Genomic DNA, 18,958 nt, shown 5'->3' on the forward strand with positions numbered 1-18,958 from the left:
TCTCTCTCTCTCTCTCTCTCTCTCTCTATCATGAATAAATAAACAAGTCTTTAAAAAATAATAATTAGCTAAACTTTTAAAAAACTAAAGAGATCTTCCATAAATCCAGATTATCTTCCTGACTTCATCTCCTTCAACACCTTCCCCCACCCATTTGCTCAATCAACTTCAATATCATGCCCTGCATTTTCACCTGAATTTATCCTGATCACCCAATTCGCTTGAAAACCTTTCCTCTTCCTGGCAAATCCTATTCAACATGGAAATACTCATTCTTATAAAGGTGTGAGCAAAAGCTTTTAGTTTTGTTTTTGCTACAACATAACCTTTTATTGCAAACAAAATGTGATACAAATTATTTGTAAGGCAATTTAGCAAAACTTACTAAAATTTTAATTTGAATATGTTTGTACCCAACACTCCACCTGTAGGAATGTAGTATAATGAAAAATTAATAGACCAAAATGCTCCCTTTAGCAATGCTCACCAGAATAAAAAATAAGATGTTTATTATAATTTAAAGAAATTATAGTATCTCCACATAATGAAATACTGAACCCGTTAATAATAAGAAGAAGAAGAATAAAGCTCAAAATTTAGTCAAGACAAAAACATGCAACATTTCTAGTTGAGTAAAGAAAGCAGAAAAGAAGTGTATGGCATATGATTCCAATTTTGATTTTTAAAATAAAAAAGTCTGTATATATTTACACAAATTTCCTAATGTATATTTAAGTATAATGAAGTACATATAAATGATTAGAGAAAGGGAGACAGAGAAAGTAAAGATTAAGAACTCTGCACTTTAAAAAAATAAAAAATAAATAAAATTTAAAAATTAAAAAAATAAAAAATAATTAAATAATTAAAAAATTTTAAAAAATTAAAAAAAGAACTGCACTTTGACATAATGTATGTCTTTGAACTCAGATTTTTTATTATTGACATGTTTACTTTTTTAATCAGAAAAATGCAATTTTTTAAAAAAATCTAGTTATCTTTCAAGTCTGTTCGCAAAAGTATGCTTTACCAAAAAGACTTCCCATAAAACCCTCTACAAAAAATAAGAATAGTTCTTTCCTCAAAACTTCCATTAAGGCCAGGGTAGAGATTGCCTGTCTGCTTTCCTTCTGCAAATGCTGCCAAGTTCTCCAAATCACCTGCCCACTCCTCATCTTATATACCCTAGAGGAAAGCTAGCTCCTTGACTTACCCTATCCATATACACAAAGGCTAGTATCACATCTCTATCTCCCTTCAAAATAAGGGCTTGCTGGAGAAAGAGGCTTACACAATGCAAAAGAAACCCATTTGAACACACACTAGTCTAGGGTTGAAGTGTATACCAAGGATTACTGAGAATTTGAGGAAAACAAACTACATAAGACAGAAGGAACAATATGAACAAATGGAGAAACTAGTTTAGTAAAGAAATAACTCAGAAAAAAAAACTTAAAAATTCTAATTATTCTTACAATGACTCAAAAGGCTAATTATAAAATATTCCCAATTAAAAAGATGGTTGATTGGAACACCTGGGTGGCTCAGCGGTTGAGCGTCTGGCTCAGGTCGTGATCCCAGGGTCCAGGATCAAGTCCCACATCCGGCTCCTACGAAGAGCCTGCTTCTCCCTCTGCTTGTCTCTGCCCCTCTCTTTCTCTCTCTCTCTCTCTCTCTCTCTCTCTGTATCTCTCATGAATAAATAAATAAATCTTTTAAAAAATAAATAAAATAAAAATAAATAAAAAGATGGCTGATTGAGCACATACTTTTATCTTTTGTCACCCAGGACAATAAATCAGAATAAAGAAGTAAAATAAACAAACAAAGGCTATAATGAGGGAGGGAGGATTGACTGAGGATATGAACAAAATTTGGGAAAAATCTAAAACAGGTGAGTCATAACCAATGAAACTGGGCAAAGAAAGACACAAGGTATCATAAGCACATAGGAGGTTGAAGTTAAATAGCAGTTAAATGAGATAGCAGGCTACCCAGCAAAATCTAATATCAGTTCATCAATACTCAGAAATGCAAGATACCAAAGAGAACATCAAGTTAAGATGTAAGGCTGAATCGGATTAACTGAAAATCTATAGAGACTCAAACACAACCACATTTCCACACTGTATCTCCCAGGAGCCAATAGCCAATTACCTCATAGGAGAGAAGGGATTTGGCACCTCAGAGCAAAGCAATGGATTCTAGTTATTAAGTGCTCAAAAGAAAGAGTTGATTCAGGAACAAAAGAAAACATAAAAAAAATTTTTTAATACAAAAGTCAAAATTTTATTCACCCATACAATATTAATAAGGTAATACATCCTTAAAAGAAAAACAGAATATGGGCATATGGGGTAGCTCAGACGGTTAAGTGTTTGCCTTCAGCTCAGGTCATGATCTCCAGTTCAGAGGATCAAGCCCCACATCAGGCTCCCAGCTCACCAGGGAGTCTGCTTCTCCCTCTGCCTCTCCCTCTGCTTGTGATAGCTCTGTCGCTCTCTCAAATGAATAAATTTTAAAAAAAGAAAAAAACTTTAAAAGTAAAAACAAGAAGAAGAACAGAACACTATGGAAACAAAAAATGGTTCTATGTGATTAAATACATGCCTGGCAAAATAATTCCAATAAAAGACTGGAAAGACAGAGCCAAGGGAATGGCCCTGAAAAGGGAAAAAAAATAAAAAAGAAATTTAAAACTTCCAAGGAGTACAGGAGGATTATATTCTTCTCTACTAACCTAATATTTTTAGGTGAGGTCAAATGGACTCTTTTTTAATATTCTATTGATTACTTAAAATTATGTCATGTTTTGTTTCCTATTTGGACCATGACTTCCTAGTATCATTTTTTTCCCCTTGAATTTTTTTAAAGATTTTCTTTATTCATGAGAGACAGAGAGAGAGAGGCAGAGGGAGAAGCAGTCTCCATTCAGGGAACTCAATGTGGGACTCGATCCCGGATCTCGGGATCACAACCTGAGCCAAAGGCGAAGCTCAACTGCTGAGCCACCCAGCTGTCCCTCCGCTTGAATTTTTTAAAGACTTTTCTATGGATAGGGTGGACAGGCACTGCAGGCCTTGGAATAGATTTTTGAAAATGGAAAAAAGAAAACCAAAAGAAGCAAAGGATGTGAAGTCCACAGAAGTGAGGCAGAGAGCAAAAGTCAAATTCAAAGAGAATAACCAGTGATAGTGATCAACTAGGAAATATCTAGCAGGTTCAGGAGCTAGATACCAGAGATGTCATGAGGAGGTAGTAAAGTCAGGAAGCTGGCTTTCTCCATAAGTTATTCATACAAAACTACCACCAGAGAAGAAACCATCAATATGCCTAGTCAGCTGATATACCCTTAAATATTGACAACATTGTCATGCATTTCTTAAGAAACAAAATTACTTACCTGACAGTGAACTAGCCAGGCTTCCTCTCCGCAACTTACAGTCATCCTGACTAAGTTGTCGTTGGAGTTTAGCTTTTCCAGTGGATGAAACTATGTCAGGATTACTGAGCTTCCTGAAAAGCAGGGGACTAAGTCCAGCTATCACATCCTTAAAAAAAAAAAAAAAAAGGCAAAATATAAATCTGTAATGTCTTTTTCTGAAAGTGTAAGGATTTTATATATTAAACACATCTACAACACTCATTGCAGTTTAAAAAATGACAGCCTTTTATACTTTCTGCTTAACAGCTAAAGCTAGAAACATATTTCTTAGTAAAAGCTGTTTGGGTATGCTACGTAAGCTGTGGGACACTAATTATAAAATGCCAAAGGGGCACCTGGATGCTTCAGTCTGTTGAGCGTCCAACTCAAGTTTCAATTCAGGTCCTGATCTCAGGGTTGTGGGAGCAAGCCCCAAGTCAAGCTCTGTACTCTTTTCTTCTACCCCTCCCCCCCAACCCTCTCCCTCTCTCTTTCTCACTCAAAAAAAAAAAGTAAAAAAGACATCTTTCTCCATAATGAGTATGTGTCTAGTGATGTTAATTTACTTTTCTCCTTCTATTCACTCTTCCTATAAGCAGTAAAGAAAAACATATTTTGGTTTTTAAAAATAAATAGCAGACCTCCCTTTACCTGCTATACAAAGTTAGAAATGCTTCTAATGCTAAAATAAAATGTAGAGTTCTCTTTATAGGTCTACAATAGGAGCTAAATACATTTCAATGAAAAAGCACAGAAGTACTATGGAGAAAACACAGACAATATGAAACACGGGCAAGGCCTCCCTTTGCCTTTATTTTAATCCATTACATCCCACTCCATCCCAATGCCTGCTCCTCTTTACTCAGTAAGCAGTGTCCAATATATCATCAAGATTCAGATACTGTGAAGCAAACATTCACCTAATTAGAAGCATTAAAAAAAAAAAAAACTATTTTGGAAAAAAAATTAAGGCAAATGAGACGTATCTTTCATATTTCAATGAAGAAAGCTAAAACAGAGAAGTAGCACATCAAAGTAATATGGACAGCTCAAAGACAAAACGAGGGCAGCCCTGGTGGCTTAGCGGTTTAGTGCCACCTTTAGCCCAGGGTGTGATCCTGGAGACCCAGGATCGAGTCCCATGTCGGGCTTCTTGCATAGGGCCTGCTTCTTCTCCCTCTGCCTGCGTCTCTGACTCTCTCTCTCTCTCTCTCTCTCTCTCTCTCTCTGGGTCTCTCATGAATAAATAAATAAAATCTTAAAAAAAAAAAAAAAAGACAAAACGAAAAACAGAAGAAATAACTAAAATCTATGCTACCTGTCATTTGAAGAACAAGACTCAAGTAACTTGTAAAAGCCATGGTGGGGGGAACCCCCACAAGGGGAAAAAAAATGGGAAAATGCCAACCTCTGTAAGATTTTTTTTTTTTTAATTTTTTTAACCTCCCCAAGGTCACACACTGAGATTGGTAGGCTCACAAACATGGGAAAGTACTAATATTGGCTGGTGGTGGCTATCCAGAATATAATTTATAAATGCCCAAACAGGGATCCCTGGTTGACTCAGCAGTTTGGCGCCTGCCTTTGGCCCAGGGCACGATCCTGGAGTCCCGGGATCGAGTCCCGTGTCAGGCTGCTGGCGTGGAGCCTGCTTCTCCCTCCTCCTGTGTCTCTGCCTCTCTCTTTCTCTACATCTATCATGAATGAATGAATGAATGAATGACTAAATAAATATTTTTTTAAAAATAAATAATTGCCCAAACATAGAAAAAAAGTTAAAGAAAAATCACAGAAGAGACAAGGAAACAGTATTTTTTTAATTAGTAGTAAATGGATAAAATGATAAAGGGGGATATTTAGGCATTGTAACATTAAAGCAAATGATGTATTAAGATAACTATAACAGAAGTGAGGAGGGAGGATGGAGAACTGGAAGCTATAGCTAATACAAAAAGAAGGCAGCCATCTACGAAAAGCCCACAGCAAATATAATTCTCAATGGGGAAACACTGGAGCCTTTCCCCTAAGATCAGGAACAAGACAGGGATGTCCACTCTCACCACTGCTATTCAACATAGTACTAGAAGTCCTAGCCTCAGCAATCAGACAACAAAAAGAAATAAAAGGCATTCAAATTGGCAAAGAAGAAGTCAAACTCTCCCTCTTCGCTGATGACATGATACTCTACAAAGAAAACCCAAAAGACTCCACCCCAAGATTGCTAGAACTGATACAGCAATTTGGCAGTGTGGCAGGATACAAAATCAATGCCCAGAAGTCAGTGGCATTTCTATACACTAACAATGAGACTGAAGAAAGAGAAATTAAGGAGCCAATCCCATTTACAATTGCACCCAAAAGCATAAGATACCTAGGAATAAACCTAACCAAAGAGGTAAAGGATCTATACCCTAAAAACTACAGAACACTTCTGAAAGAAACTGAGGAAGACACAAAGAGATGGGAAAATATTCCATGCTCATGGATTGGAAGAATTAATATTCTGAAAATGTCAATGTTACACAGGGCAATATACACGTTTAATGCAATCCCTATGAAAATACCATGGACTTTCTTCAGAGAGTTGGAATAAATTATTTTAAGATTTGTGTGGAATCAGAAAAGACCCCGAACAGCCAGGGGAATATTAAAAAAGAAAACCATATCTGGGGGCATCACAATGCCAGGTTTCAGGTTGTACTACAAAGCTGTGGTCATCAAGACAGTGTGGTACTGGGACAAAAACAGACACATAGATCAATGGAACAAAATAGAGAATCCAGAAATGGGCCCTCAACTCTATGGTCAACTAATATTCGAAAAAGGAGGAAAGACTATCCACTAGAAGAAAGACAGTCTCTTCAATAAATGGTGCTGGGAAAATTGGACATCCACATGCAGAAGAATGAAACTAGACCACTCTCTTGCACCGTACACAAAGATAAACTCAAAATGGATGAAAGATCTAAATGTGACAAAAGATTCCATCAAAATCCTAGAGGAGAACACAGGCAACACCCTTTTGGAACTCGGCCACAGTAACTTCTTGCAAGATACATCCACGAAGGCAAGAGAAACCAAAACAAAAATGAACTATTGGGACTTCATCAAGATAAGAAGCTTTTGCACAGCAAAAGATACAGTCAACAAAACTAAAAGATAACCTACAGAATGGAAGAAGATATTTGCAAATGACGTATCAGATAAAGGGCTAGTATCCAAGATCTATAAAGAACTTATTAAACTCAACAGCAAAGAAAACAATCCAATCATGAAATGGGCAAAAGACATGAAGAGAAATCTCACAGAGGAAGACATAGACATGGCCCACAAGCACAGGAGAAAATGCTCCGCATCACCTGCCATCAGGGAAATACAAATCAAAACCACAATGAGATCCCACCTCACGCCAGTGAGAATGGGGAAAATTAACAAGGCAGGAAACAAGGACTCGATCGGGGTGTCCATGATCAGGCCCTGGACTGAAGGTGGCGCTAAACCGCTGAGCCACCAGGGCTGCCCTGTACTACACTATTCTTAAGTGAATTTTTTTTTATGATTTTATTTATTTATTCATGACAGAGAGAGAGAGGTAGAGACACAGGCAGAGGGAGAAGCAGGCTCCACGCAGGGAGCCCAACATGGGACCCAATCCCGGGAGCCAATCCCAGGTCTCCAGGATCACACCCCAGGCGGAATGCAGCGCTAAACCTCTGGGCCACCGGGGCTGCCCTTAAGTGAAAATTTTTAAAAGGCAGAATTAGGGACAACTGGGTGGTAGTTGGTTGAGTGTCCAACTCTTGGTTTCGGCTCAGATCGTGATCTCATCAGAGTGGTGAGATGGAGCCCTGCGTCAGGTTCTGTATTCAGTGTGGGGTCTGCTGAAGACTTTTTCTCCTTTTGTCCCTTCCCACCATGCATGCTCTCACTCTCACAGTCTCTCTCAATAAATAAATCTTTAAAAGGCAAAATTATAGCAAGCATGACATAAATTACACATAACCTAAGGGTGCCTGGGCGGCTCAGTTGGTTAAGTGTCTGCCTTCAGCTCAGGCCATGATCCCAGAGTCCTGGGATGGAGCCCCACATCAGGGAGTCAGCCTCTCCCTCTCCCTCATTCCACTCACTGCTGGTGCTCACTCACATTCTCAAATAAATAAATTAAATTTAAAAAAAAAAAAAAAAGGGTGCCCAGGTGGCTCAGCGGTTGAGCATCTGCCTTCAGCTCAGGGTGTGACCCTGGGGTCCTGGGATCGAGTCCTGCATCAGGCTCCCTCCCCTCTGCCTGTGTCTCTGCCTCTCTCTGTGTCTCTCATGAATAAATAAATAATCTTTAAAAAATAAAAAATAAAAGAAACTACATATAACTTGTATATATCTTTTGTAACAATATTATAACAATAACATATCTAACACATGCCAAAGTAAAGTTCAACCATCCAAAGGGGAGGGAGGGGGGCTGAAAATTGCCTGACTATACAGTCTCTACATTTTACTTCCAACTGTTAAGAGCTCATAGCTTTCTCTTTTAATTCAGAGCACTGAATTGTGGCTATTTTGCCTATTTCCCTGGGAGTCCTCACAGAGATTCTCTGTCCTGACTCAGAACCATCTCCCTGGGGCACCTGGGTGGCTCAGTGGTTGAGCGTCTGCCTTCAGTTCAGGTTGTGATCCCAGGATCTTGAAGTCTACACACTAAAAACGTGTACCAAACTAAAAACCTCCATTAATAACTCTCATTAGGAGTCGTCTTATCCCCAAGTTGTCTTATCTAGTAGGTGAAGAGAATTCTATATTCTGTAGCAGATTCTTCCCAATCTACCCTACCAAGAGTCAAATCCAGGTGCCACATTAATCAAAGTCCATCCTTAGTGCCTATCAAAAAACCTTGCTTGATTACCTATGTATGTGTGTATGTATATATATATATACACATATACACATATATAAACATATATATGTATAAACATGAACTTTGACCCATACCTCTAGCATATCAAACAGACAAAAATTAACTCTAAATGGATCATGAATCAAACTATAAAACCTGGGCAGCCCAGGTGACTCAGCAATTTAGCACTGCCTTCGACCCAGGGCATGATCCTGGAGATCCAGGATCGAGTCCCACATAGCACTCCCTTCATGGAGCCTGCCTCTCTCTATGTGTCTCTCGTGAATAAATAAATAAAATCTTTAAAAAAGAAAACAAACTATAAAACCTAGAAGTATAAAACTTCAAAAGAAAAGAGTAGGAGCACCTTGAGCATCTGCCTTTGGCTCAGGTCATGATCCCAAAAGTCCTGGGATCAAGTCCAGCGTCAGGCTCCCTCCCTGCTCAGCAGAACCTGCTTCTCCCTCTCCCTCTGCTTTTCCCCCTGCTTGTGCTCGCTCTGTCAAATAAATAAATAAAATCTTAAAAAAAAAAAAAAAATCAGAAAATTTTTACTTTTAGAGTTCTTAGAGAAGATACAAAATTCAAGTTTAAAGAGAACAAATTTAGGGATCCCTGGGTGGCGCAGCGGTTTGGCGCCTGCCTTTGGCCCAGGGCGCGATCCTGGAGACCCGGGATCGAATCCCACATCAGGCTCCCGGTGCATGGAGCCTGCTTCTCCCTCTGCCTGTGTCTCTGCCTCTCTCTCTCTCTCTCTCTCTCTCTCTCTGTGACTATCATAAATAAAAAATTAAAAAAATAAATAAATAAAGAGAACAAATTTATAAATTATACTTCATCAAATTTAAAAACTACTACTCATGAAAAGATACTGTTAAGAAATGAAAACAAATCAAACACAAGTAAAAAATATTTGCAAAACACATGCAAGAAAGGATGGGCATTCAGTATATAGAAAGATCTTTCACAATTGAATAATAAGAAAACACATAAGGCAATAGAAAACATGAGCAAAAGACTGAATAGACAGTTCCACAAGAGGCAACTATTGCAAATGAACATATGAAACCATCCTCAACATCATTTATCAATAGGGAAACAAAAATTAAAATAAAATGAGAGGTAAAAAAAAAATCAAATGAGAGGTAATGTCAGCAGTCAATAAATAGATAGATAAATAGATAAATAAATAATAAAAACAAAAACCCACAGCTGTAAGCCAATATCTCCCCCCCATAGAAACAATTGAAAAACAAAGTGTTAGAACCACCTTTGTCACAATTCTGGATAATAAGTCAAAGGTTTACAGCCCAAGAAAATACTGAATCAAAGAAGTCAACTTAAAAATAGTAGGAAAGTGGGGTGCTTGGTCGGCTCTTTTGGTTGGGTGTTGGGTTCTTGGTTTCAGCTCAGGTCATGATCTCAGAGTCCTGGGATCCAGCCCCACTTCGGGTTCCAAGCTCAGCAGGGAGTCAGCTGTAGATTCTCTCTCCCCTCTGTCTCCCTCTGCCCCTCCACCCTGCTTGTGTATGAGCAATTGCACGCGCTCTCTCTCTTCATTAAATTAATCAATAAATCATTTTTTAAAATAATACTAGGAAAGCTTTGTGGCATTTTTACTTGCCCTTGCCCACCCACTCATTTCTCGATATGGTCTGCAGATGTCAGCTGGTGTTCCCAGGGTAGGAAACTGGTCTCTGGTTCCAGGAGCACAACAGACCTTATTTGCAATTATTGTTTATAACTGTTCTAACTTATCTGGGGCTACCTGAAGGTCTGACACAAGACACACCTTTATGTCATTAACTCAGAATCTGCTCATGGTGGGAAAACAGAAGGCTGGGAGGAAATGGAGAAAGTTTCTTTGGAAAATTAGGACAATTAAAAATACCTGTATATTTTTAATATTTATTATATATTATATTATTATTATATTTGATAATTTAGAAAACCCAAGGCAGGGACGCCTGGCTGGCTCAGTTGTAAAAGAATGCCTTTTGATCTCAAGGTCACGAGTTTGAGCCCCATGCTGGGTGTAGAGATTAAATAAATAAACTTAAAAAAAAAATAGAAAGCCCAAGGCAAAATGCACACTCAAGAAAGATTTAAAAAGACTTTAAGCTTTCATCTCAGCTGATCTCTAGTCTGGCGAGGCACAAAGTCCATCTGCAAAGACCCTCTAGGAAGTTTGTTTGTTTGTTTGTTTGTTTAGCTCCTGGTGATCAAAAAAATCTCCATCAAAACACAAGGTAACAAAAAAAAAAAAAAAACCACAAGGTAAGGAACAGAGACTTCAGTATCACACAGTGCAAGGAATATAATTACTGCAAAATAAAGGTGGGAAAACGCAACAGCCTTCAACAATCAAAATGAACAATGAACAATTACAGCCTTCAACAATCAAAAAGCAACAAACTCTAGAGAAAGGGGAGAAGGTGATTTCCAGAGTTACCAAAATTCAAAGCTCATTTTTCAACAACAACAAAAAAAATCACAAGACCTACAAATAAATGAGTAAGTACGGCCCATTCAAAGAATCAAAATAAATTAACAAAAACCATGCCTGAGGAAGCCCAGCATTAGATCTAGTAGTAAACTTTAAATGGCTATCTTAAATATGCTCAAATTGTATAAGTGAAAGAAAATCAGAAAAGCAATGCATGAAAGAAAAATAGCATCGCATATATAAGATACTCAAGGAAAGACAATGTGAGCCGAGTTCATATCCAGGATAACTAATCTTCAGGGTAAAGGGCACAGGCAAACTCTTGTTTTTTTTAAGATTTTATTTATTCATGAGACACAGAGAGAGAGGGGCAGAGACATAGGCAGAAGAAGCAGGCTCCTTGCAGAGAGCCCGATGCAGGACTCAATCCCCAGACCCTGGGATCATGCCCTGAGCTGAAGGCAGTCAACCGCTGAGCCACCCAGGCATCCTGCAAACTGTTATTAACATAAAATAACTCAGAATATTATCCAATAGGCCCTTCCTAAGGATTCTACTAGAGAAGATTCATACAATCAAAATAACTAGAGTGATATCAACATGGTGATTAGCAATAAATATGCAGTCATTTGTAGAATGTACATTAAAGGGATGTACTGTACTACAGTACATACTGGCTATATTATTTAAAAGGATATATAGGGGATCCCTGGGTGGCTCAGCGGTTTAGCACCTGCCTTCGGCCCAGTGCGTGATCCTGGAGTCCCAGGATAGAGTCCCAAATTGGGCTCCCTGCATGGAGCCTGCTTCTCCCTCGGCCTGTGTCTCTGCCTCTGTGTGTGTGTGTCTCTCTCATGAATAAATAAATAAAATCTTTTAAAAAATAAAAATAAAACAAATTTTAAAAAGTGAAAGGATATATATATAGGTCAACCACAAAATGGAAGCGGCAAGGTAGAGATAGCTTATACAAAAAAATTTAACAGTTCTTATTGATCATTACTGGTGATAGTATATTAGTAATGCCATTAGAGACTTACATATTTAACATATTACAAAGCAAATGAATAATCCCTGGATTTTTTTTTTAAGATTTTATTTATTTATTCATTCATGAGAGACACAGAGAGAGAGAAGCAGAGACACAAGCAGAGGGAGAAGCAGGCTCCATGCAGGGAGCCTGTCATGGGACTCGATCCCGGGTCTTCAGGATCAGGCCCTGGGCTGAAGGCAGCACTAAACTGCTGAGCCACCTGGGCTGCCCATCCCTGGATATTCTAATTGTTAGTTTGAAACCCTCTCACAGGGAGTAATCTGAAACTGGTCCCTGTACTCAGAGGGCAGGGAGAAGCAGAAGAAAGAGACAGACAACTCCAAGTTGGTAACTGGCAGTATTAACAAGCAAAGTGAACTTACATAGGAGACTTGTCTTGGGGAACAGGAAGAAAAATGGATCCCCCACATGTACCCTTCAGATCTTGGTTTATAGAAGAAGCCTTAACTAGGTGCAGTCACATATACCATGCAGGTGTTTTCAACACTACATCACTAACTCAAGGCTATGTTCTTGAAGCAGCCTCTGGGAGCAGGAAGGCAAGTTAGAACCCACATGGGCAAGGAGCCTCCCAGATCCCAGGCCCAGCTCATAGGTCAATTGGCAGGCATATCTTTTTGATGACATTCCCCAATATTCCATTCTTTCACCCCCTGAGTCTTTGGGAACAGGATTCTTGGTATGGAAGAGAACAAATACTAACACATATACAAGAGATTATATTTTTTAAAATATCTCTGTGGGCACTTGGGTGGCTCAGTTAAGCAACTGACTTCTTTTTTTTAAGATTTTTATTTACTCATGAGAGAGAGAGAGAGAGAGAGAGAGAGAGAAAGGCAGAGACACAGGCAGAGGGAGAAGCAGGCTCCATGCAGGAGCCCAACATGGGACTCCATCCCAGGACTCCAAAATCACACCCTAGGCTGAAGGAAGATGCTAAATCGCTGAGCCACCCAGGGATCCCCAAGCGACTGACTCTTGATCTCAGCTCAGGTCTTGATCTCAGGTAAGTCCAAGCCCTGTGTTGAGCTAAGAAAAAGAAAAAGAAAAAAAAAAGAAAAAGAAAAGAGAAAGAGAAAGAAAAAGAGAAAAAGAAAAAGATCAGTTCTTAGAAAAACAGCTAATACCAAGTCTAAGATGGAAAATGAGCCTGACACATAGATTGCAACTATCAAAACTACGAGGGTAAGGGGTGCCTGGGCGGCTCAGTGGATTAAGTAACCAACTCTTTGAGCTCAGGTTATGATCTCAGGGTCCTGAGATTGAGCCGTGCCCATGCTCAGAGGGGAATCAGGTTCTCTCCCTATCCCTCTGGCCCTCCTCACTGCTCATACGTGCTCTTTCTTTCTCTCAAATCAATAAGTAAATCTTGAAAAAAAAAAAAAAAAAAAAAAAAACTATCAGGATCAGGTCCGAAAGACTAAGGAACAATTTTGAAGACACTCTTTAGACAACAGGACAATGTGAGCTTAAATTAGTACAAGAGCACATTATATATGGTTTGAAACCCAAATACCGGGATCCCTGGGTGGCGCAGCGGTTTGGCGCCTGCCTTTGGCCCAGGGCGCGATCCTGGAGACCCGGGATCGAATCCCACGTCGGGCTCCCGGTGCATGGAGCCTGCTTCTCCCTCTGCCTGTGTCTCTGCCTCTCTCTCTCTCTCTCTCTCTCTCTCTGTGACTATCATGAATAAATAAAAAAATTTTTTTAAAAATAAAAAGAATGAAACCCAAATACCTTTAAGTGCATAATCACAGTGATAATAAGAAAATAATTAACTGGTCACTTTCTGAAGATGACAGGGAACCAATCCATTATCTTAAAGCCAGATAAATTCAAAAGGAAAGAATCAAGCCTTTCTTACATGCAACTATACTACTGGGAACTAAACACTAGATGAAGAGAAGCATCTTCTTAAAATATTATTCCAGCTAGTGATTGAAAACAAAATGACAGAATTATATCACCGTTTTGCAACTTTCAATTACTGAATACTGGCACAGGGTATCAAGAACTACTAAAATCAAAGAGCAAGCAGCAGATATTAATTACATGCCTCCTGTTGAAAGACCACACAGTCATCTATAACCTTGCCAAAGGAATTGAATTTAAGGCTAACGAAGCCTCGGTATCTAACTATAATTTGCAAGAAATACAAAGGACACAGAAACGTTTTGAAATGCACTGTTAAGTATGAAAGCTAGACTGTGGGAAACTCTATAGTTTATAGAGTAAACATTTATAGGGTAAATGCCCAGTGGTTTTTCAAAACAAAAATTTTAAGGAAAAAGGAAGAGATGGAAGGGAAACCTACAGATTAAAAAAAGATTTTCCATAGCTAGTTTTTTAAAACAGGCAAGACTAAATTGTAATGTTTTAGATGCAAACTTACAAGGAAATTATTACTTTTTAAGTCAGGACGGTGATTTTTTAGAGGGAAGGTGGGGGCTGTGGTTGAGATGGCATACAGGGGCAGGAATTTCTAGAATGGCTGGCAAAATTTTTTTTTAATTAAAGATTTTATTTATTTATTCATAAGAGACAGAGAGAGGCAGACACACAGGTAGAGGGAGAAGCAGGCTCCATGCAGGGAGCCTGACTTGGGACTTGAACTCGGTTGCCAGGATCAAGCCCTGAGCGCTAAACCGCTGAGCCACCCGAACTGCCCAAAATTGTTTTTCTTGACTTGGGTTGTGGTTATACATTTGGAGTATTTTTCTGTATTTGCTTTATATTACAATAAAATAGCTAAAAAGAAAAAAAAAGAAGAAAATAAAATCATAAAACAAGTGGCCTGCTACAAAAGGAAATATTCTGCTACACATAAAGCTAGAACAGTGACAAAAAAAAACAAGCACAATAAAAAAACAGAAACCGATCCAAAACAAATGAGAAATTCTAAATCTTGATTTAACAACAAAAACAAAATTGCAAAATAGACATTCTTATCCTTATTTCATATTCAAACTTACTAAGCTCCTGAGAGAATTCAAACCTCGTCCAAAGAATGCTTTTTCTTCATATATGCTTTTTTTCTATATAATGTCTCCATGACATTAATAAAAAACTCATAACGATAAAAAAATTTTTAAAAACAGTGTATAAGAAAAACAAGAAAGTATATGAGTAAGAAAGTCACAAGACAAAAAAATCCAAATAATAAATAATATAAGGGAACATTCAAATAATAAATATAATTCAATAGCAATTAGGAAAATATGTTTAAAACACTGACATACCATCTAAACCTAACAGATTACAAAAAGTAATAACCTTATAACACCAAAAGTTGGCAAAGACAGAGAGAAACATCACTGGCCAAAGTACAAGTTGGTATAATCACTGTAGAAAGCAATTGTGCAATAACATCCAATAAGAGAAACTCTTGCACATACACACAAGGAGATAAGTACAAGGATATTTACTGAAGCACTGTAATAGGGAAAATGAAAATAACCTAAGGGTCCATTATTATGAGAATGGATAAACTATCATTTATTCAAAGGAATGTTAGATAGCTCTTAAAAATTAATGAAACTAAAAAAAAAATTAATGAAACTCCTGCATCTCAACAACAAATAACTGAATTTAAAAATAGGCAAAGAACTTGAATCAACATTTCTATAACAAAGATATACAAACGGTCAATAAGCACATAAAAAGATGCTCAATATCATTAACCTATAGGGAGATGCAAATCAAAAGCACAATGAGAAGCACCTGGCTGGCTCAGTCAGAAAAGCAGGAGACTCTTTATCTCAGGGTCATGAGTTTTGGCCACACATAGGGTGTAAAATTAAATGCATACATTCAGGGATCCCTGGGTGGCGCAGCGGTTTAGCGCCTGCCTTTGGCCCAGGGCGCGATCCTGGAGACCCGGGATCGAATCCCACGTCGGGCTCCTGGAATGGAGCCTGCTTCTGCCTCTGCCTGTGTCTCTGCCCCCCCCACCCCCCCCCTCTCTCTCTCTCTGTGACTATCATAAATAAATAAAAATTTTTTTAAAAAATGCATACATTTATACATTCATTCATACATACATATAGATGTATGTAAATAAGCAGGCACAATGAGAGGCACTTGGCTGGCTCAGTAAGTGGAACATGTGGTTCTTGATTTCAGAGTTGTAAGTTCAAGCCCATGTTGGGTGTAAAGGTTACTTAAAATCTTTTAAAAATTTAAAAATTAAAATAAAAATTTTTAAATTTAAAATTTTTTCGGGAGGCCTGGGCAGCTGAGTGGTTGAGCATTTGCCTTTGGCTCAGGTCGTGGGATTGGGCTCCTCCCAGGGAGCATGCTTCTCCCTCTGCCTATGTCTCTGCCTCTCTCTCTATCTCTCATGAATAAACAAATAAAATCTAAAAATTAAAAGAAAAAATTCTAATTTTTAAAAAGCACAATGAAGGGTGCCTTGGTGCCTCGGTTGGGCATCTGCCTTTAGCTAAAGTCATGATCCCAGGGTCCTGGGATTGAGGCCCAGGTTGGGCTCCCTGCTTAGCTGGGGGCCTGCATCTCCCTCTCCCTCTGTCTGCCACTCCCCCTGCTTGTGCTCACTCTGTCAAATAAATAAAATATTCAAAAAAAATAAAAATAATAAATAATAAATAAAAAGCACAATGAGATCACTTACATCCACAAGGATGGCTAAAAATTTTTTTTAATGCAAAATAACAACTGTTAGGTCATGGACAAACTGGAACTCTTATACATTGCCGGTAGCCATGTTAAAATGGTACAGCCATGATGAAAAACAGTTTGGCAATTTCTCATAAGTTTAAACATAAAATTACCACTTCTGTCCATATAACAAAAAAACTGGAAAAAACAGTATTCAAACAGTTATACACAAATGTTCATAGTAGTTCATCTCAAACACCAAAAGGTAGAAAAAAAACAAATGTCCGTCAATTGATGACAAAAAAATTGTACATCCATAAAATGAAATCTACTCGGTCATAAAAAGAAATGAGGAACTGATACATGCTAGTAGATGGCTAAATCCCAAAAACATTGTGTTGAGTGGAAGAAGCCAGACACAAAAAGCCACATATTATATGATTCTATTCATATGAAATGTCCAGAGTCCATAGTAATAGAGAACAGATTAGTGTTTGCCAAAGACTGGGGGGAGGAAGAAATGAGGAGTAACTAATTTAATAGGTAGAAGATTTCCTACTGGGGTAATAAAAATGTTCTGGAATTAGATAGTGGTAATGATTCCACAACATTTGAATGTATTAAATGTCACAAATTTTATGTTAGGTCTATATTATCGTAACTTAAAAAGTCAAAGAATATGTGGAAGTGGGCTCTCTAGGGCCATGCTACCTTCCAGGAGCCTATTAAAGTGAGAACAGCTGAGACCCAGTCACCTTTCTCTCTGACATCTCTTTCGCTTCCTTCTGGCTTTTTTCCTCTTCCACATAGCCTGCCCACAAAGTAAGAAAAGCCTGAGGACAGCTTTCACTAGCCACGAAGACTAAAAGAGTACAAGGGTTGCCAGTGACTAGTTCTGCTAGAAGCAGAGAAAAACAAGCTTTTCCAGATTTCCTAGATGTTGTTGGAAAAAGGCTTTTACTTGCATTCAAAATGGTTATTACTGAAAATTCTGTAGACCTACAAGAAATGAAAGGAGACTACTATCCTAGGCTATCTATACCCACAATAGGAGTATTTCTATGCAGTTCTAGTTAAGGACTATATTGGGGTTTGAAGCCTGGAGCAAGGACTAGCTACTTATTGACCAAACATGATCCACCTTCCTCTTGGGCACAACTAGATATTTCCCAGCCCTTTAGCAGTTAGGCAAACCCCAGTAGATTGAATTCTGGCAATGGAAGATGGGGGGAGGTAATTAAGCCATTTCCAGACTTGGCCCAACAAAGATTCCCCCACAAGATTCCCCCACCTGCTCCAGGTGACCCTGGAAGCCATGTGCAGAAAATGGTAGAGTCTAGATTCTTTTGAGTATATCTGCTATAGCAACTAGTCTTTTTTTTTTTTTATATAGAAGACTACTAACATGAGAGGTACTAATAAAATGTTCCTTTCTCTTAACTGGTCAAAGGCAGGACTCAGATGTTCCTAGATCACCTGAACAAAACCATCTTGGTATCACACCTTTGAAATAATTTAAGGACTTTTTAAAAATTAATACTGTATCTACTCTCTGCTTTTTAAAACATTCCTGGAAGCCTCAAATAGTCATGCAAATTAGAAGGCCTGCCAAACCTATTTTACTATGCTTTACTGATATACAGGCAAAGAAATTATGTCACATGTTAATCTCCAACATATTAAGGGTTAAAGAATTTATGCATTTGCTACTCAGGTTCACCCTTAGGAAGTACTGTTCCATTAAAGTTGGTACAACTAACATGATAAAATAGAATTTTAAAATGTTGTTACTTGGGGATTCCCGGGTGGCTCAGAGGCTTAGCACCTGCCTTTGGCCCAGGGCGTGATCGTGGAGTCCTGGGATCAAGTCCCACATCAGGCTCCCTGCATGGAGCCTGCTTCTCCCTCTGCCTCTCTCTATCTCTCATGAATAAATAAACAAAATCTTAAAAAAAAAAAAAATGTTGTTACCTTGGCCTGAATTTGTTCTTAATTACATTTCTTTTTTTTTTTTTAATTACATTTCAAAACCTAGTGAGACTATACTATCTCCTAAGCCAGTTACTTAATAAATTCCCTAAAGGGAAAATAAAAGGTTCCCTAAAGGGAAAAATGAACAAATGAAAGCCTCCTTTTCAAACTGAACGAAGCAAAAGAACAGTTCAGTAAGACGAACAAATCAAAGGTCATATTCATATTTCTAAAACCAGAGAACAGGATCCCTGGGTGGCTCAGCGGTTTAGCGCCTGCCTTTGGCCCAGGGCGCAATCCTGGAGTCCCAGGATCAAGTCCCGCGTCGGGTTCCTGGCATGGAGCCTGCTTCTCCCTCCTCCTGTGTCTCTGCCTCTCTCTCTCTGTGTCTATCATAAATAAATAAATAAATAGTTAAAAAAATAAAAATAAAAATAAAACCAGAGAACACTAAAAAATATGAATTCTATATTCAGACATTCTGTGCATGTGCCTTAAAAACATGATAGCTTCTTGGTATTAGGCTTTTAAGAAGTGTTTTATGTGGATTAATTT

General features: G+C 38.3%; 1 protein-coding gene across 13 annotated transcripts in view; it reads right to left on the reverse strand.

Annotated features, from left to right (window-relative positions):
* Positions 1-18,958, reverse strand: part of MAST2 (microtubule associated serine/threonine kinase 2) — a 208,308-nt gene that overhangs the window by 173,806 nt on the left and 15,544 nt on the right. For all 13 annotated transcript variants that reach the window (XM_072772330.1, XM_072772329.1, XM_072772328.1 and 10 more), the window contains one exon: positions 3,404-3,551. In XM_072772330.1, the coding sequence (XP_072628431.1) occupies positions 3,404-3,551 (148 nt within the window). The remainder of the gene's footprint in view (positions 1-3,403; positions 3,552-18,958) is intronic.

This window comes from Canis lupus, chromosome 13 (genome assembly GCF_048164855.1).
Source record: "Canis lupus baileyi chromosome 13, mCanLup2.hap1, whole genome shotgun sequence".
Taxonomy (NCBI): domain Eukaryota; kingdom Metazoa; phylum Chordata; class Mammalia; order Carnivora; family Canidae; genus Canis; species Canis lupus.